Genomic DNA, 19366 nt, shown 5'->3' on the forward strand with positions numbered 1-19366 from the left:
GATCCCGCGCCACCCTTCGCCCCCATTCCTCCCTCCGCCCCACGTGTCCCGAGACCCTCCACTCCATCCCGCCCCGCCTCCCCCACCTGCGCACTGTCGCGGGCCCGAGTCCCCCACCAGTCCGGACCTCCCTCCGACCCATTTTCCCTGCGCGCCCTCTTGGTCCCCGCATCGACCCCCGCCCCGCGTCGACCCCCGCCCCGCACCCTCCTTCAGATCGCCTTCCCCGCGCGCGCCCCGAGCCCAGCTCAGCGCCGTGCGCCCGGCGCCGCTCTCCGGCCCAGCTCCCGGCGGGGCGGGGCCTCTCAGGCGGAAGTGCCCGGGGCGCCGGCGGCTGGGACCGGCCCGGACGATGGGAACCCAGGGCAGAGGCGGCGGCTGGGGCCGCAGTGGCGGCCGTGGCTGCCCGAGCGGCGGCGGGGGTGGGCGGCCGGGTACGCGGGTCGGCTAGCGCCGGGCCGAGCGCGGAGCCATGCGCCAGGCTGGGACCGGGACCGGGGGCGCGTTGGTGGCGGTGGTGGTGCCGGTGGCTGTGCCGCTGCTGCTGCTGCTGCTGCTGCTCGCTCGGTCCCCGCCTGCCGCCGCCGGCGACGGCCAAAAGAGCGGTGAGCGAGCGCGGACCCGCGGGCGCCATCCCGGGGGCTCGGGCTGGGGGGCGGAGGGAACAGTGGGGGGAGCGGCCGGGATTGTGAGTCACCTGGGGGCACCTGTGCGCTCACCTGGCGCGGACGTAGGGCCCAGGTCCCCACCCTGGGTTGGGGGCGCAGGGCGGCCCCTTGCGGGGCACCGAGTGTGACAGCGGGCGGTAGAAGGGACACCCGCGCCCCCTCCTCTGTCCCCGGGGCCGGGTTCAGCCAGACGGTCCCCTTGGAGCGAGTCCTCCCTTCCTTCCTGCTCCTCCTCCTCCCAACGGGTTCTGGTCGGGCACGAGCCTCGCACACCAGGACGTGGGGGTGAAGTGGCCCAGGGGGATTCTTCTGGGACTCCAAGAGTTGCGGGGGGGAGCTAAGAGCCCCTGGGAAGAAACGTTGGGCCGTGGGATTCCTGGGTCCTCATCTGGTCTGGGAGAGGGTCAGAGTTGGGAAAAAGTTGCTTAGATCCTAGAGTAGCAGCTGGGGTGGGTGTAATGCCTCCACTCCTCCCAAGGTGACCACCACCCTACTGCGGTCACTTTCAACAGCTGACCTTGCTTGTTGGAGGCTAGACTCCCAGTCGTCCTCAGGACACTAGCAGGCCAGAGTGGTTCTGAGAAATGGGCACCTCTGTGTTGTCTGGGAACTTCCATTCCCTTTGACGAAGGCCCAAGGCGGTGGCTAGACCAGAAGGTGCTGTCCTTGGGGTTCTGCAGGATACCTGAGGATGCTGAGTAAACTGCCTGATTCCTGAGGCCTTGGGCTCTCTGGTGGCAGGCTGGTGGGGCTGGGAGGGCCCAGATACCCCACCGGGCAGTAGGCAGCTTACCCAGCACAGCCTGGGGCTGGCTCCCAGCCCATCCCCCCTTCTCTGAAATCTTGCTTCTCCAAGCTCCTGTTTCTTTGAGGGTTGTGCCTCTGGTTTCTGAGCTTGGCACAGCTTGAAATGAAAGGCAGTTTCCCCGAGATGGGCCCCTGATGAAATTGCTCCATCGGGTACAGATGAGAAAGTCATGCTTGATTTCTCCTTTCCTCCTTTTCCGGGATCAGGGCTAGGTGAGGGGTCACTGGTGAAGAGTTTATGGAGATGGAAAACCTGGGGCAGCCGCTCACCTCCCAGGCCTGCTGAAGTGATCCTGATTTCTGTGTGATCCTGGCTTCTGGGGTCTCTGGGTGGGCAGGGTCTCCGCACTGTGTGCCTGTCCTGGTTTGGAGGATGTGGGACAGGGTGCCCTTACTAGGCTTCCCAGGACAGGCTCAGAGACTTTCTTTCTCCTACCCCCAGCCCTGTGTCCTTGGAGGGGGTTGTGGGCAGAGCAGGTGTGCATGTGATTGGTGCTCCCTGATATCAGAAATGTGTCTTCCACATCTGGCTCAGATGGAGAGATGCAGAGCTGGGGGTGCAGTGCTGGAGGGGCTGTGTGGCCTGGGAGTGGGGACCACTGGATCTTAGGGTGACCCCTCTTATCTCTCATGCACCTGCTGAAACTTCACAGCCACCAGCCGGGTTGCAGGTGTCCAGGGCTGGCAGGGGCCAGAGGACCTGGACACTCTCTGGTCAGGGGGCTGCACACTGCAGCGGGACTTCCCCTGCCTGGCCCCATCTAGAAGCTGGGTGCCTGGTGGGCTGGCTGACTGTTTCTCTAAGGTCCTGTGGTCCTGGGGTGGGGGTGGGGTGGGGGGGGGAGGGTTGCAGCAGCCTCAGGAGAAAGTTTGTATTAGCTCAGTGGCTGCTAGTCTCCTGGCACTCAGGCCACAGTTGGCAGTTGGGACTTGGTGGCCAGTAGAACTGGAAAGCCTGGAGTGTGTCCTATGTGATGCTTACCCCTGCCCAGCCCCCCATACCAGGCTCCTCCGAGCTCAGACTGGCTTTGCAAGTGGGCTGTTATCTTTTCTCAGGGTGTTTCCATGGCAGGGTCAGGAGGCTGGCAGGAAAGCCAGCTGCTCACCTGGTTCCCTTACCTGCTCACCTGGCCCACCTGGAAGGGCCCGGGCTTGCTGCTGGGGTGGTGTGAGTTGCCAGTTTCCCAGTGGGGCAGGGGGAGGTACCCAGCTCAGAGGAGAGGGAGACCACACCCTGCTGTGTCCACAATGCCTTTCTTCTTAAAGCACTTTAACATCCATTAACCATGGAGGGAGGGGCAGCCAAAGGGAGGTGCTGTCCGCCTCAGCCAACTCAGAGGAAGCTAGGACCCAGAGAGGGGAAGGGATGGTCAAGGTCACGCGGAGAACAAGGCCTGAGCTGGTGCTGGGGCCACTGGGGCCACGCTTCCTACCATGCAGCCCAGGTGCCTTGTCAGCCACTCCTGGGACACAGAGAGCACCAGAGCATGCCTGTTCTCTGGGAGGCCCTAGAGGGGGGGTCTGAGTGGGCACCCTCACCCACTCATGGGGCAGGTGGTTACACCATGGGCCCCAGACACATGCTCCAGCCGAGGTTGTGCCGGACACTCCCAGGAGGGTCCCAATCCAGGTTGGGGCCACAGGCCTCTGTGCCCAGTCCCAGCAGACCTTCAGAGCTGGTCTGGGAAAGGCTGGCATGACAAAAGGGGGCTGTAAGTGCAAACTTTTGGAGTGTGTGGGGGAGGACAGCTGGCGAGTCACGGAGGTGGGGGCCTGGGAGCTACTGCCAGTACTGGGGCGCAGGGGAGCCCCGGGCTGGGGCCACTCTGCAGGGGCTTGTGCCCACTGGAGCTGGGGGGTAGCCATTCCAGCCTAGGTCCCCTCCCCACAGGGTCTCTGCCTGCTTCCTGTCTGAGTGAGGAGGGGTGACGGCTCTGGTGCAACTCTATCCCAAATCATGGCCTGAGCAGGCGGCCAGCCTCCAGACCTGGACTCCCTGGCCTGTCCAGTGGAACCAGGATCAAGGATGCTGGAGCTAGGGAGGCTCAGAGGAGGTGGGGGAGAGTGTCCTGGCGTCCAGTGCCCAGGGCAGTTGGGGGGGTCCCACCCTGACCACTTCCTGTGCCCTTCAGACTCCATCCCTCAGCCCTGGATGTGCCAGGGCTGCAGTGGAGGGAGGGGAGGGGGGCTGTGACCAGTGTGGAGAGGAGCTGCTGTCTGAGTGGGACTCTTCCTGCTTCTAAGGTCTGAGACCGTTGGGGTGATCGGTGTTGGGTGGCTTGGGCCTTGTTGATAAGGGGTGGCTGGTGGTTGGGATGTGGAGATCTGGGGAAAGTTGGCAGAGGAATGGCTGTGGGAGACTGAGCCTGTGAGCTAGAGATCATTGGCAGAGCTGGAGGGGTTTAGAAAGATGGATGTGTGCACGTCAATGGGAACGTGATGCCTGAGTGAAAACTTCTGAGCCCTGGGCCCTTGCCAAGGGCTGGGGGGGAGCAGTGACCTTTCCGAGGTCAGAGTGGGCATGCCAGGCATCCCAGGGGCTCCATGGCTTCCCTCGCCCCTTCTCTCTGGCCCAGGCCAGGCATGAGGGCCTCCATCTTCTCCCCAGGGGAGGGGGATCCTGGGCACCCTGGCCCGGCTGACAGCGCCTTCTCCGCAGATGCCAGGCTGGTGTCGGAGCAGTTTTCGCAGGCCCCGCAGAAGCTGGCTTTCTACAGCTGGTATGGCAGCGCCAGGCTCTTCCACTTCCGGGTACCCCCAGACACAGTGCTGCTGCGCTGGCTGCTGCAGGTGTCCAGGGGCAGTGGCCCCACCTGCACCAACGTGGAGATCACCGTGTAGGTGCCCGCCCACTGCCCCCACCCCCGCCTGAGCCGCCTGGGCGACACCTGAGCCTGCCCTGTTCTCCCTGCCTCCAGGTACTTCCGCTATGGTGCCCCTCCCGTCATCAACCCACTGGGCACCAGCTTCCCTGACAACACCTCCGTTCAGCCCTCCTTCTTCCTCAAGATGCTGCACAGCAACGCCTCCATCAACATCTCCCACCCAGCACCCGGGGACTGGTTTGTGGCCGCCCACCTGCCCCCTTCATCCCATAAGATTGAGGTGAAGGTAAGGGGGCTCCCTCCAGGGACAGGGGGTGGGCAGGACCCCACAGTGCATGAATGGCCAGTCCCTATTTTTCATCTCCCCAGGGCAGACTTTGCTCAGGGCTCTGTTGCCCAGCCCTGCCCCTCCACCCTAGGGCTCTATGGTCCAGCCCTGACACCCTTCCCCACAGGCTCTCTGGTCCAGCCCCACCTCCCCCAACCCTAGGGCTCTCTGGTCCAGCCCTGCTGCCCACTCCTGGTTCCCCTTCTCCCCTGTGCCTACTCTCTCCTTAGGGCTTTGTTCCCACCTGTGCCTACATCTTCCAGCCTGACATGCTGGTCGTGCGAGTGGTCGAGGTCTCCATCCTGGAGCCTGACGTGCCTCTTCCACAGACCCTTCTCTCCCACCCCAGCTACCTCAAGTGAGTGGAGGTTGGGTGGAGTGGGTGGTACTGCTGTCCTCACTGTGGGTGAAAGAGCAGTGGGTCTGTGTCTCTGGGTCGTGCTAAGAAGTGGGGGCTAGGTGTCTCGCGCCCTTTGGCTACCACTCTGAGGGTGAAGTATATGGGGAGGTTGGTTGAAGCTGCAGAGCCCAAGTGAGGCCGTATCCCTTTGGCTGCAGGGTCTTCGTCCCCGAGTACACCCAGGAGCTGCGGCTGGAGCTGCAGGGCTGTGCGTCCAATGGGAGCCTGGGCTGCCCTGTGCGCCTCACCGTGGGCTCGGCCACCCTGCCTGGAAACTTCCAGAAGGTGCTCACCTGCAGCGGCCCCACCCAGGCCTGCCACCTGCTGCTGCCCTCACCACCCTGGGACCGGTGGCTGCAAGTGACGGCCAAGAGCCTTGCCGGGCCCCGTGTGTCCGTGGCTTTCAGTGCTGTGGCTGCCCTCACAGGTGGGCTGAGCGGGGAGATGGCTCTACCCCCTGCCTTCCGCCCTCAGGCCTTCCTCCAGCTGAGCCCCTTGTGGTCCTGACAGCCTGCAGGCCGTGGAGTGTGAACTTCCAGCACCTTCTGCAGAGCAGCCCAAACCAAAGCAGCAACGCCTCCACTGGTCTGCTGCCCCCGACCCCCAGCTACCAGGACCTGGACCGGAGGGGCAGGGTGGGCGGCGGCTCCTTCTGCCTCAGGAGCTTCCCCGTCCTGCGGGAAGACGTGGACGTGGTATCTGTGCGCTTCCAGCCCCTGGACAGGGTCTCGGTGCTCGTGCAGTCGGACATGCCCTCGGTGATGCAGCTGAACCTCAACACAGGCATGGACAGCGGGGGCTCCCTCACCATCTCCATGCGGGTCAACAAGGTACCTTGGTTCAAGAGCTCCTAGAGGCCCGGCTCGGATCAGGGCTCAGGGCCCAGGGCTCAGACCTGCCTGGGGGGAGTGATGCTGCTCAGGCCTCCCTGTGCCGACTTTGGCACGGAGACGGGATTGGGGTGGCCTTTCGGGCAACAAAGTGAGCCCAGCACGCCTTGGGCCAGAACAGGCACCATCTGGGAAACAGAAGGCCTGTTCTGCGGGGCAGCAGGTCCCCGTCGGCAGGCCCAGGGCTGCAGGTAGGGTCAGAAGCTGGGTGCCGCAGGCTTGGAGAGGAAGGGTCCTGGTAGGCCCTGAGCCAGCGGGGGCCACAGAGAACAGCACCCAGCACCAGGGGTGAACTTGAGGTGGAGGCCAGGGCCTGACCCTGAATGGCCTCCTTTCCAGACTGCGATTGCCAACACCTCAGTGGTAGCCTGTGTGACTGCTGCCTCACCCTTGCTCAGCTTCAACGCTTCGCTCAGCTGCACCACAGGTATAGGTGGCATCCGGCCCAGGGACCAGCAGGCCTTCTGGCTCCCTATGACCAGGCCTTCCTCCTCCCCTGCAGCCTTCTTCCAGGGCCACCCCCTGTCTCTGAGTGCCTCTTCTCCCACGGCCAACCTCATCATCCCCTACCCAGAGACAGACAACTGGTACCTCTCCCTGCAGCTCATGTGCCCTGAGAGACCTGAGTAAGTAAACTTGAGGGCAGCCGGCCACATGGTTGCGCTCGGGACCATGGACAGGGCTGCCCGCATCCCAGTTTGGGACTGACCCAACTTCCTGCAAGCCGTGCAGGGTCAGTTGACTTCTGGGAGTTCTAAAGGGTTCCCCACCTCCACCTGGCCACTCTTCCTGTGGCAGCTCTGAGAGTCCGGACACAAGCAGGGGGACTGGTCCAGGACACAGCCCCAGACAGGCTGATACTCGGGCAGCGGGAAGAAGAGGGGCATCTTGGCCTCGCAGAGCTTGTGGCTGCTGTCCTCCAGGGCTCGGAGCTCGGGGGCCTCAACTCTGGGTTCATGTGTCCAAGACCCTGCTGGGAGCACTGGTGGGGGACTGACCGGCAGACCTCAGCAGCCAGCCTTCCTATGGCCCCTTCCTCGCAGGGAGTGTGAGCAGGCCTCGGTCCTCGTGGAGACCACCTTGAACTTGGTGCCCTGCTTGAATGACTGTGGACCCTACGGCCAGTGCCTCCTGCTGCGCAGACATGGCTACCTGTATGCGGGCTGCAGCTGCAAGGCAGGTGAGGGACAGTCCTGATGTCTCCCCCCACTCGTGCCCTTGGCCTCCCAGCCCTGTGCCTTCCTCTGGGAGCCCATCCCAGCTCTGCCCCCGAAGAGCAAGGACAGATGCCCCCTTCCCACCCCTACCGTGCCCCCGTGCGGGCACAGAGAGTCACCTCCAGAGATGGTACTGCCTTCTGATCTTGGCCTCCCCTGCCCACACCTGCCCCCACCTACCCACACTGGCATCCACCTACCCACATGTGCCCCACACCTACCCACACCTGTCCTGGCCTGCTCAGGGGTGAGGAAGGGGCTTCTCTGCAGGGCCCTGGGTGAGGGGCGGGCCCTGAGGTTCCAAAGTGCCCCCTGCCAAGCCTGCCCGACTTGCCCGGCTTCAGACCCCCTGCGTTGCCTTGGCCCACAGGCTGGCGTGGGTGGAGCTGCACAGACAACAGCACAGCCCAGACGGCGGCCCAGCAGAAGGCGGCTGCCCTCTTGCTTACCCTGAGCAACCTCGTGTTCCTGGCCCCCATTGCCATCTCCGTGCACCGCTCCCTCCTGGTGGAGGCCTCCGTCTACGCCTACACCATGTTCTTCTCCACGGTAGGCCTGCTTGCTCCCCTGGGGGTGGTAGGGGGACCTGGGCTGCTGCTCACCGCCTGGCCCCACAGTTCTACCATGCCTGCGACCAGCCGGGTGAAGCGGTGCTGTGCATCCTCAACTATGACACACTGCAGTACTGCGACTTCCTGGGCTCTGGAGTGTCCATCTGGGTCACCGTCCTCTGCATGGCCCGGCTGAAGGCTGCCCTGAAATACGTGAGCGATTTCCTGATACCCGGGGTCTGGGCTCTGGGTGGGTGGAAGCCCTTGTGCACAGCGTGTCGAGGGAGACACCAGAAAGGGGGTTTGGCCGCTGCCCTTCAAAACCTCTTGTACTGACCAGTCGCCTGCTGGAAGAGGCTGCCTCCAGTTTTGAAGGGACTGTGTCAGCTGCTCGGAGGATGCCAGGAAAGGAAGGTGGTGGGCAGGGTTGGGCGAGGCCTGTTTCTCTCCCAGGGCCCCATTCAGAGAGGAGGTCTGGAGACCCAACCCTGGACCAGACCTCCCTGAGAAGCACCCAGCTGTGCTCCTGGAGTCCCTGGTGCTGAGGACACTTCAGGGACTTTTCTGCTGTAGCTGGGCTTGGCTGATGGAGATGCGTGCCCTGGTGCCCTGCCTGCCCAAGTTTGTGCCCCAGAAATTCACCTGTGGGGAATTACCTCTCAGTCCAGTGGTTAAGACTCCGTGCTTTCACTGCTGAGGGCGGCGTGGGTTCAATCCCTGGTCAGGGAACTAAGATCCCACAAGCTGTGCAGCGCGGCCAAAACAGAACACATTAGAAATCCACCTGTAGATGGACCCTTGGGACTGATGGATCCCAGCAATACAGGAGCTGGAGGAGGGGCACCTCCCTCCCAGCCAGCAGAGCAGGGCAGGGTGTGCCAGTTGCTCCAAGGGGACTGGCAGAGGTGCTGGGGGGCAGTAGGGACAGTGGGATGACCAGCAGGCCCAAACCACCTGCTCCTGCTGGACCTTGTGCCATTAAAGACGAACCAGGCCTAGGGCTCCTGTGACCCTGCCATCGTCCTTGTGTTTTTCCCAGGTTCTGTTTCTCCTGGGCGCTCTGGTCTTCGCCATGTCCTTGCAGCTGGACCGCAGGGCCGCCTGGAACACAATGGGGCCTTGCCTCTTTGCCATTGTGGTCATGGTCACCATGTGGGTAAGGAACTAGGGCAGGCCTGGGGTCCTGCCCAGGCTCCCTCTCCTGGTAATTGGGGTAAAAGAGCATGGGCTCTCCATACACCCTTACTCTGGGAGGAGAGAGCATGGTCCCTCATTTTGGCCATGTTCTCAGTCCTGGGTCTGAGTCCTCCAGATCTGCTGAGGGCTGCCAGTGGCACCCACAGGGGCTCAGTGTGGCTTCATGCCCAGGGCCTGGGCCTGAGGAACCCATAGATCTTTGTGCCCTTGAACCCCTCCAAGCAGCCCACACTCCCAGACCAGGGCAGGCCCCTGGGAGCTGTGGCTGCAGCCCCTGTGCCAACACTCATGTGGTGGTTTTCTCCAGGTGTACCGCTGCGGGCGCCGGCGCCACTGCTACCCCCCCTCCTGGCAACGCTGGGTCTTCTACCTCCTGCCCGGCATCTCCATGGCCGCTGTGGCCATCACCATCTACACTTCCATGATGACCAGCGACAACTATTACTATACCCACAGCATCTGGCACATGCTGCTGGCAGGGAGCGCAGCCTTCTTGCTGCCACCACGTGAACAGCACACCAAGCCCTGGGCCTGCTCCCAGAAGCTCACCTGCCACTATGAGATCTGCAAGAACCACCGGGACGAGCTGTACACAGTGACATGACACAGCCAGCTTGGGGACGTCTGCAGCTTTGATGATCTCTCTAGCCAGGGGCAGGACCAAAGGAGAGGGACCCTGTCCAGATCCATTTCCAACTGAATAAAATTGCCCTGAGCACTCTTTTGCTTTCTCCTCCTGAGGAGAGGACCACACCCCCAACTCCCTTGTGCCCACTGGCTGCCAGCTGACTCGGTCACTCTGCAGGTCCCAGCTGGTATCTGCAGTGGCCCCTGGGGCCTGGGCCTGGCTGCCTGGAGACCACAGGTACCATGTGGGGTCAGGTTCTGAGTTCTTCTGGCCTGGGGATGGTTGGAGGGAGATATAGTGTAAAAGTCCCCCATTGCCCTATTCCCCTGTGAGGCTGTGGTATGAGAGACCCAGGTGGGCCGAGGAGGCCTGAGCCCACCTCCCATGGGCCCCTGCCCCATAGGCTGGGAGCTATGCCATCCCTGGCTCATTGACACTTTGTGCCCCTGAATGCCAGCCTGCCGTGGGCATGGGGATGCCCCCTGCTAATACATTTGCCATGTGAAGGAGTGACCACATTTACCAGGGAGCTGATGTCACTGGGGTGTCCGTAAGGGCCAGCTGCCATGGGTAGCATGGGGGAGGCTGACTTCTGGCTGTCCAGCCCTCCCCCTTCACTCCCTTTGGCTCTCAGTTTTGGAGCTGCAGGCCCCTGAGATGAGGTTCCTGGGGAGGGGGCTGCCAAGCTGCTCTGGGAGTGCTGGGCCTGCAGGACACACCTTGTCCCATCTTTGTGTCCCACTGACCCCTGGGTTCCTGGGCCCTGTCTAGGGAGCATCTCCTTGAGTTACTCCCAGGAGAGAAGGTGATGGCTGCCGCCCCCCAATGGCCCAACCACACATTTTGGGAGGGGGCTCCTGGAGGCCTGGCCCTGCCTTTCTCCTTCCTCTGTGGTGGAAGCACGGTAAGGGCTGCTGACTGCCCCAGGAGCAGTGCCCTGCCCCTCCCTAAGGGGCTGCTGTCTGTGTGAGGGTGCTGGACAGGGCTGCTGAGCCCAGGGTGGGGGGCACGCACTCTCCCATCTTTTGGCCCTGGCGTCTTCCCTTCTGAGTCCTGTCCAGGCTGCGGCCTCCCTGGAGGCTTCCCGCACCCCCAGTCACCCAGCACTTGGCCACTGGAGCATTCTCTAGGCTTGTAAAGCGGAAACATTTATATACAGTATTTTGGGGAGGAATTTTTTCAAGACATTTAAGACGTATTTTTCTGTAGCTCTGATTGCACTGTGATTGGTGAATTTAATATTCTACATGAGGTTTCACGGCAAAAGAGTTTTTACATTGTTTTCTGCGCTTCCTCCGGGAGGAGGGGAGGTGGGACCGAGAATGACAAGTCCCTGCTCCCGGGAAATGGGCCCACACTTGCTGACGGTGCCTGCAGCTGCCGCCGTTTCCGCAGCGAGTTTTCCACGGTCCCTAAAGACGTGGGGCGGGACGAGGTGGGTGTAGACCGACCGGCTTTGCAGCCAGTCAGCGGCGAGTGGAGGGCAAGGTGCCCCGACACAATTTCCGGTTCCGCCGGGGAGCGGGACTCGGTTAGGTAGGCGGTGGTCCGGCGGTGGAGTTGGGGTCTTGCGGTGGTTGGGCCGGCCCGGGGTTACGCGGCTGGGGTCGGGGCCGCGCGGGGGCTCGGGGTCGGGGTTGGGGCCGCGCGGGGGGCACGGAGGCGGAGCCGGGGGTCGGGATGGGGCTGGGGGCCGGGGGCGGGAGTCGGGGGGGGGTCGGGCCGCTTGGAGTTACGTCGCTGGGCTCGGGCCCGCGCGGGGCCATGGGGCAGGGGTCGAGACGGCGCGTGAGGGTAGGAATGGGGCGGGGCGCCGGGGGCTGGAGTCGGGGGTGGGGGTCGGGGCCCGCGTCCGGCCGGGCGCGCGTGACGGTGGTCCCTGCCTCCTGCCAGGCTCGCCGCGATGCCCCTGCACAAGGTCCCAGTCGGCCTGTGGAAGCAGCTTCGGCTGCGGGAGGGCATCTACTCCCGCCTGCCCCAGCACTACCTGCGTTCCCTGGAGGAGGCGCGGACGCCCACTCCCGTTCACTACAGGCCACACGGGGTCAAAATCAAGATCAACCCCAAGAACGGGCAGCGGGAGCGCGTGGAGGACGTGCCCATTCCCGTTCACTATCCCCCGGAGTCCCAGCTGGGGCTCTGGGGCGGCGAGGGCTGGGTGCAGGGTCACAGATACATCAACAACGACAAGGTGGGTGAGCAGGACGGGCTTGAGCGGTACTTCTTGGGCCTCGCTGCCTTGCTCCGGGCTCTGGAAGTACCTGGACAGTGAAAGGGACCCCCACCCCTCGGGGAGAGGGAGCTTCTAGTCTGGTGGAGACACAGCTCCATCTGAAGAGTGTCTTCAGGAGTAAAAAGTCACAGTTTTGGCAGCCAGATTAAGTGTATAGATGAGGAGCCCTGAGTGGGGAGAAGAGATGGAGAATGAGGATTAAGGTCACCTGTCAGCTTGACCGCCATACTTTCCCTACTTTTTGTGACACCTACAGGGCTGGCATTTGGGAAGGCTGAGAGGCTCACCTGGGAGCAGGTCTCCTGAGTCTGCTCCCTGAGCTGTGTTGCCTCTGGTGGGGAGGCAGGGGGGAGGAGGGGGCTTATGTCTTTGAGACCTCCTAGGCTAGAGTCTCCCTTTGCCTTTGGCCCCTTGGTCCCTGGTTTGGGATATGATGACCTGTGGACCGTGGAGTTATGGTTGTGTGTGTGGTGTGTCTGGAATAAACACCAGCAACTTGGGCAGGGTCTGGGGAGAAGCTGACCTCTGGGTGGGCAACTGGGTCCCCAGGTGGGGACTGGTTCGTGCAACTCCACATGCCCAGTCTCCCCACTCTAGTGTGTGGGGAGAAGCAGCAACGCTCACCAAGATTCTTGCCCCCTCAGCTCTCCAAGAGGGTGAAGAAGGTGTGGAAGCCGCAGCTGTTCCAGCGTGAGCTTTACAGTGAGATCCTGGATACCAGGTTCACCGTGACCGTGACCATGCGCACCCTGGACCTCATCGACGAGGCCTACGGGTTTGACTTCTACATTCTCAAGGCAAGCAGATCTGCACCACGCTGGGGTTCCTTGTGAGATGTAAATGAGACCATGTCCCTTTCTGGGCAGCCCCAGTGGGAGTTCATCACTGTGGACGGCCATCTTGCCCATGTGGCTGAGGGAGCACAGCTGTCTCCTTCTCTGCTCTTAGACCTTCCTCGCTTCTGGTCTGGGTGCTGGGGCTGCCCACCTGGCCTAAAGTGCTCCACCAGGCTGGCCTGGGGGCTGCCAGCTGCTGGGGAGGAAGCTGGAAGGGCCGGCTGGTGGGGTGGGCAGAGCCCTGCCCACAGCACCTGGCCCCATGCAGAGACTCTTGCCAGACCCCGAAGGAGGACCTGTGCTCCAAGTTTGGGATGGACCTGAAGCGAGGGATGCTGCTGCGGCTCGCCCGACAGGACCCCCAGCTGCACCCAGATGACCCCGACAGGAGGGCGGCCATCTACGACAAGTACAAGGTCAGGGCTCCAGCCTTTACTTACTGCTCCTCGTGGGCCCCCTGGCCGGCTGCCTGACCCTGACCTCACCCACAAGCCCCTCTCTGTCTGCCCAGGCGTTTGTCATCCCGGAGGCGGAAGCCGAGTGGGTTGGCCTGACGCTGGACGAGGCCGTGGAGAAGCAGAGGCTCCTGGAAGAGAAGGTGAGCGTGTGTGGGCACCAGCTGCCCTGCCCTCTCAGGAGTGGGCACAGCTGCCAAGCAGCAGCCCCTGGGGTGCGTTGACAGGGGCACTGGGTGGGCTTGGGAAGGCACTGCTGCCCAGCGGGAGCCATGGGCTGTGGTCTCCGCGTGGCCCACTCCCTCCCCTCCAGGTCCTGACTCTCTCCTGCCCCCGCTGGCTGGTTTCGTGGATGGGAAGATGGATAAGAGCTGGATGCTTGGCACTATCGATTTCTGTGGCCACCTAGTATCCCCCGGGGTCTGCCCAGTACTGCACTGAGGCCTTTTGTGTCTGTCCCCTAGAGGAGTCTGGAGCGTGTCATAGCTGCCAGGACAGGGGGCCTGTCGCAGCTGCTGCCCCTTCTCTCTGCCCGGAGTCTCTGCAGCCAAGGGCCCTGCAGCCCCTCTCCCACGAACAGAGCACTGTCCTCTGGGCTGGGGGCTAGCGGATGGCAAGTAGCCTTGCTTGACCCTGTGGCCAAGCCGGAGGGGCCTGGTCCTCTCATGCTTGATTCCTCTCGGTGTTTGGTCAGGAGCTGGATCCCCACCCTCCCCAGAGTGCCTCACTGTGACCTGCCTTGTCTCCCTAGGACCCCGTTCCTCTGTTCAAGGTCTACGTGGAAGAGCTGATCGAGCAGCTTCAGCAGCAAGCGCTATCTGAGCCAGCAGTGATGCAGAAGAGAGCCAGCAGGACGTAGCTGCAATGGGACCTGGACCTGGCAGCCAGGCTCAGCACCCCGCCCCCTTTGGCACCGTGGACAGAGCCTGGGGTGGTGGTGAGGGCCACCCATGGTCGTGTGTGCTGGCCGTGCAGCTCCCGGGTGGGGTGGGCTTTGTGGAGGCCCCAGGAGGTCTCTTGTCCCAGGATCCCCAGAGGCCTGGGGCCCTCTCGCTGCCTCTGTCCCCCCCTCCCCGCAGTGGAGGCCCTGCCAAGGCAGGTCATCACCCTCGGGGGACAGTGTGAGTAAAGTCTGAGCTGGGCTGTGTGTGTGCTGCTTTGCTTAGAGGATCAGGCTCACCCCATGCCTCAGAGACCCAGGACGCAGCTGAGGTGGGTGGTGGTCCCTAGGTGTGTAAGGTTTTGGTGCTTTTCTCTTCTCTGGGAGAACCCAGCATTGTGGGAGGCATCCTAGGATAGAGTAGGACTGTGCTCGCTCCTGCTCAAGGCACATTGCCTGGAATGTTCTCCAGAGCAGAGACCTGGTGCTATGCTCTGGCTCTGGGAGTGGCTGTATGGTGTCCACACCAGCACTGCCTTTGGGGTGGCAAGCACCACCCCCCCAGCTCTGGGAGGTGCAGGGGCCCCAGAAGGTGCTGCTGGTGCCAGTGTCTCGCAGGGAAGGCCTTGAGTCTGGAGCTTCTGTTAGCACCTCCCTGTCACGGTCCAAAAGGAGGCAGAAGCGACATGGCCTGCGGGGCCTGTGACACAGATGTTCCCTCTTCAGCTGACCCAGACCTGAACTTGGGTGGGGATGTGGCCCCCAGTGGGAGACTGGACCAGGCACCTGAGGCCTTTCCTGCTCTGAGATTTGGGGGTGGCATGACCCTCTTTGCTGACCCAACCTGGAAGTCCTGAGCACTGAGACCCATTTGGGTCTCTTTGGGAGGACACAGGTGGGTTCCTCTGACCTGGTCCTGGCAACTGACTGAGGGGCACCAGGCTCCCCTGAGGGAGCCGTGGAAGTGCTGCCACCTGGGCTGTGTTTATGGGGCGGGAGGCCATAGGGAGCATGCAGCTGGCCAGTGGGCACAGCTGCAGGAGGGCCCTGGAGGCTCCATGGCTTGCAAGGATGTCATCCAGGATTGGGGGCTGCCTCTGGGTCAGAGCCCTGGGGGGAATGCCCAGAGGTCACCAGTCCCAGTCTCCTCCGGGGATGCCTTGAGACCCCACGTGTCCTCATCCCTATTCTGTGACCCTTTTAATTTTTTAAGAATTTTACCAAAAGCTGATGATGCCCAGCTCACGCCTGGCCCGGCTCTGTGGGCTGGCAACGCCCAGCCCAGTTGTCTGAACCACACAGACTGCTGGTGCTCTGGGTGGGCCAGTCTCCCCAGCTTCCACCTCCTGGTTCCCTCCCACATTCAGGATCCCCTTTCTGTGCCCCGCCCCCCTTCCCCCAACCCCCACCCCCAGTCTGTGGCCTGGGTACCCCTGCAATGCATACCCAGAACATCCCAGTTCACTGATATTGACTCAGGTACCCCTCCCTTGCCTGCTCCTTCCCGCCCCAACTAAGACCACAGGCTGAGGGGGTACCTGTGCCATTCCTGGAGCCTCGAGGGAACTGAGGGACCTGGCGCTGGCATAGGGCTTGTGGCCTGAGCGGGGTGGGGGCTGGGCCCGGTGTGAGCAGTACAGGGGAGGGGAGAGGTGGATGGAGGGTGGAATTGGCCTCCCTGTCAGCACTGGTGGGCCCAGGCTGGCTTCTGCTGGCTCCTGGGAGGAGCTTGGCATGCCCTTAGCAGGTCACTTGCCCCCTGCATAGCCTGAGGCTGGACTGAGGTGGGGGTCTGAGTGTGGTCCTGGCCCCAGAACTAAAACATGAGCATTTTTCTGGTGGTGCAGCATCAGTTTCATCAAATTCTCACAAAAATCCTTGACTCAGGAAAGGTTCAGAAGCCCTCACTGAGTGAAAAACTCACTCCCCAGCTCCAAGAAAACAATAACCCAGACCTTCCGGTTTCGTCTGGGAGGTGGGAGTGGGGAGAGGACACAAGGGCTGCTCTCATCCACAAGCATGGAGCCAGCAGCTGAGCTGCCCATCAGCCACACATCCTTGCCCTCCACGTGTCCCACCCTCCCAGCCCTGGTCAGGCGGAGGCCCCTGAGCTGCCTTCATTTCCGTCAACCACACCTCTGCACAGTCTCAACCACAGCCTCTTTGTTGCTCTGTCAGAGCTCCAGTTCTGCCCTGGCTGAGGCCCTGCAGCCCATCGGAACCCTGGGTTGGTGCAGGGCAGGGGGTTGTGCTGATCAAGGTCAAACCTATGGAAGCATGAGCTGCCCTGCGCTGACCCATGGCAGCAAACAGGCCATGCCCCTGTCTGTACCAGCTGGGTCGACCCTCCTGTGTGTTTCTATGACAACAGCTCAACCAGTCAGCTTCCATGCTGGGCTGTGGACAGGAGGGTGAAGCATCACTGTGGCTATGGACTGGGGACGGGCCCTCGGGACCAGCACTGGAGGCCTTGACAGTAGCATGGCCGTCAACACCGTGATGTGTCAAGGCCCTGTTGTGTCCACTGCCTGATTCCACTGTCCCTGTGTCCCAGGGCAGGCAAAAGGACCAACCCTACCTAGAGAGGGGACAACCTAGGCTGAGAGGGGCAGGGCTCAGTCTAGGGCTCTGTGCCTGACCCCTCACTATCAGGGTCTGCAGGGTGGCAGGTGTGCAGAGGGCAACTGGAGCCCTGTCAGGGTGCTGGGAGCATAAGGGAGCTGCTGTGGGGCCCATCCACACGCACTGGGACCCACCTCAACCTTCACTATCCATTGCTGCCCCCTTGAGCCCCTCTCCTCCCACTGCCATTGGCTGCCCCCTAGCTGGAGCCCTGGGTCAGGAGAACTTGCCCAGCAGCACCAGCCCTGTGCAGGTTGGCACTCTGTGCTGTAGCATGCCAGAGTCCTCCCCTGCTCACCCTGAGCCCCAGAATGAGGCTTCAGGCCCTGGCCCCTTTACCACCCACAGGTGACCCAGCCCACTTTGCCCTTGGACAAGAGCTGTCTGCGCATGGCATCCAGCACAGCAGGGGATGCCCCAAGGCTAGGGGTGGAAGCCCCATGACTGGGCAGCTTGGGGTGTGGCCAGGCCAGTGTGAAGAGTTCAGGACAAGTTCAGGGTGCTGGCCAAGCAGCGTCTGTGCCCTGTGACTCTGGGCCCAGCCCAGCCTGCCCTGTGCCTGTTCCCTCAGATGTGTGACCACTCTGGACTCCTGTTCCGTGCTCCCCCTTACTCCTGGGTCCCTCTGGCTTTGGCAGTGGCCTCGGCAGGGGCCTGCCTCAGCCTTGGCTTCTTCCTGGGGGCTTGAGGCCCAAACCTGCTTCTCCAAGCTCTGCAGGTGTTCCTCCATCTTCTGCTCAGCAGGTGGGGCTGGGCCTCCTAGGGCTCTGAGGTGCCCTATGTGGGGGCCTTGACCAGGAGGTGCTGACCCCACAGGCTTTTTGAAAGGCCAAGGGTTGTCATGGAGATGGGGTGGGGGTGGCTCTGGGCTGCTCTCTGTCCTGCAACACCCAGGATGGCCAGTTCTTGGAGTGATGCTGCATTGTGCCCTTGCTGAATAGCTGTGGCCTTGAGACATCAAGGAAGGCCTCACTGAGGCCAGCAGACCCTGGGGCAGGCCACAGGAAGAGCGGGTGCAAAGATACAGGGTTGGAAAGTGTCCCAGGGTCCTACTGGGTGGAGACACAAGGTCTGTGGGGCAGCAGGGCCATGCTGGGGCTGTGTGTGTCTGTGTGTCCAAAGGACTAAGGAGAGGGCTGCGGAGGGGTTGGCAGGCAGAGGTGAGGCCAGGAGGCCCTGTGGGGTCTGAGGTGGAGGAGAGCTTGGATCTGCCTCCTGGGGGTGGGGAGTTCCTCCTGCTCCTCCTCCTGCTGCCCTCACACATGATTTTCTCACCAGACTGGGCCTGGCCTTCAGCTCCTGGGACAAGCCTGACCTGAAGTCTTCCTCTCAGTAGGGGCTGCAAGGACACTGTTCCTGCCACTGCCAGGGCATCAGGAAGGGCATTCATGGAGTGGCCTAGCACATGTCCCAAGAGAGGGACAGGGACCCCTAACACTGGACGTGCATGAAACACACACAAAAAAAACCACCCAACAACTGGTGCAGGAGCAGCAACCATCCAGCCACGTCTGACCTGACCCTCCAAGGGGACCCTGGCGCGGGCCCACCAGCGGTGCCGCCTGCTCCCTCCGCAGTCAGGAGTGGCTCGGGGGTGGCGGTGTCTAAAGGGGCTGGTTGCCATGGCTACCATAGGGTTCCGAGGCCGTCATCTGGTCCCTGCCTCAGCCAATCGGCGGTGGGAGCCCGAGCTGCAGCCTAGAGTCACGCTTCTTCCTTGCAGCCACACAGTGGCCAAGAGCAGGGACCCGCTTCCTGGAGTGGCTCAGAGTGCTCGGACGGACAGCCAGGCCCAGCATGGCGGAGCGCGGGCCGGTGGGGCGGGAGCAGGCACACGGAGCCAGGCAGGTGAGGTAAGCTGGGTGGGCGCACGGATAGACGGGCAGACAGGCAGACAGGTGGACGTGCTCCCTGCTGCCCATTGTTCTTGTGGCTGAGCCCACAGCCCTCAGCCCACCCCACCCTCTGCACCTTCACCCCGGGCCCCTCTCCCCAGGTACCCCAAGGAAGGGTCATGGGAAGAGAGACAAAGGAAACGGCGCAAGGCAGGATGAATCCCAGTGCACCGAGGTCCGAAAATCGCTCTCGTGGGTCTTTCTCGGCAGATTTCACGTAGAGGCGGCATCAAAGACCCCCAACTGGCTGAGGCCCTGAGCGTAACAGCTGCCCGGCCACTGCTCCCAGGGCTAGGCAACAGGCATGTCAAGGCAGTGCGATTTCAGAAGCATTTTTTCGAGAAGAAAAAAAAAGGCGGAAAAAAAGGAAAAAACGTCCACCTATAACGGGGAGTGGTCAGCCCAAGATGGATCAGAAGCGCCAAATCCCATTACTCGGGACTTCAGAGGACGGGCCCGAAAAGGCAGCTGCGATTAAGAGCTTGTAAATGGAGTGTCCTTTGGAGATCAAAGAGGGACGCGCTCGTGTGTGTGTGCGCGTGTGCACGCGTGTGTGCAGGAACGCGCGTTGAGGGGCGCTGGCCGTGGGGCTGTGCGCCATGGCATGGTGGAGCCCGGAGTGTCACCTGCCGGCCATGGCCGCACTCCATGTTGCAGTGTCCTTGCTGCTGTGTGTGACGTGTGGATGCCCCTGGGGGGGTGGGCCCGTGCAGGCAAGGGCTGGTGCCCACCACCCACACCTGGCGTTGGGCAGCGGGCCCTCTGGAAGGAGGTCCTGCCTGGGCCTTGGCCCCCAACCTGAGCCTCCATTTTCTTCTCCTGGAGTCTGGTCTCGTCTCCACGTTGGGCCCAGACGGGCCTGGCAGGAGCCGAGCGCTCAGGCCCGCCATGGCCGAGCCGGGTGTGAAGACGGGCGGAGGCTGCCTGTAATCAC

The 19366-nt window shown here is 62.6% G+C and overlaps 3 protein-coding genes across 9 annotated transcripts in view; all 3 read left to right on the forward strand.

Moving 5' to 3' along the window:
• Window positions 1-199: 199 nt before the first annotated feature.
• On the forward strand, window positions 200-10851 carry PGAP6 (post-GPI attachment to proteins 6). 4 transcript variants are annotated; one of them, XM_060284260.2, is made up of 14 exons: window positions 203-605; window positions 4135-4312; window positions 4394-4586; window positions 4859-4986; window positions 5187-5455; window positions 5539-5858; window positions 6258-6345; window positions 6421-6544; window positions 6962-7098; window positions 7506-7684; window positions 7753-7899; window positions 8726-8842; window positions 9191-9748; window positions 10283-10850. In XM_060284260.2, exons 1-13 carry the CDS (start codon window positions 473-475, stop codon window positions 9485-9487), a joined length of 2310 nt encoding a protein of 769 aa, XP_060140243.1. In that variant the 5' UTR covers window positions 203-472; the 3' UTR covers window positions 9488-9748; window positions 10283-10850. The 4 variants fall into 4 exon arrangements, with proteins under 4 accessions (XP_060140241.1, XP_060140242.1, XP_060140240.1 ...); XM_060284258.2 differs by having other exon boundaries at window positions 200-605; window positions 6258-6544; window positions 7774-7899; window positions 10283-10851; XM_060284259.2 differs by having other exon boundaries at window positions 200-605; window positions 4892-4986; window positions 6258-6544; window positions 10283-10851.
• A 147-nt stretch (window positions 10852-10998) lies between these two features.
• On the forward strand, window positions 10999-14177 carry MRPL28 (mitochondrial ribosomal protein L28). 3 transcript variants are annotated; one of them, XM_060284261.2, is made up of 6 exons: window positions 10999-11047; window positions 11405-11702; window positions 12389-12541; window positions 12862-12996; window positions 13092-13178; window positions 13787-14177. In XM_060284261.2, the coding sequence occupies exons 2-6, from the start codon at window positions 11415-11417 to the stop codon at window positions 13892-13894; spliced, it is 771 nt and encodes a 256-aa protein (XP_060140244.1). In that variant the 5' UTR covers window positions 10999-11047; window positions 11405-11414; the 3' UTR covers window positions 13895-14177. The 3 variants fall into 3 exon arrangements, with proteins under 3 accessions (XP_060140244.1, XP_060140246.1, XP_060140245.1); XM_060284263.2 differs by lacking the exon at window positions 10999-11047 and adding an exon at window positions 11064-11084; XM_060284262.2 differs by lacking the exon at window positions 10999-11047 and adding an exon at window positions 11072-11117.
• Window positions 14178-16971: 2794 nt separating this feature from the next.
• Window positions 16972-19366, forward strand: part of AXIN1 (axin 1) — a 61949-nt gene continuing 59554 nt past the window's right edge. Inside the window, exon 1 of one of the 2 annotated variants that reach the window (XM_030872341.3) lies at window positions 16972-18385. The gene's annotated coding sequence lies outside the window, so the exon portion shown is untranslated. Of the gene's footprint in view, window positions 18386-18796; window positions 18917-19366 lie in introns of those variants that run through there. The other variant, XM_060284659.2, reaches the window with a different exon arrangement.

The sequence above is a fragment of the Globicephala melas genome, chromosome 15 (genome assembly GCF_963455315.2).
Source record: "Globicephala melas chromosome 15, mGloMel1.2, whole genome shotgun sequence".
In the NCBI taxonomy this organism is placed as follows: domain Eukaryota; kingdom Metazoa; phylum Chordata; class Mammalia; order Artiodactyla; family Delphinidae; genus Globicephala; species Globicephala melas.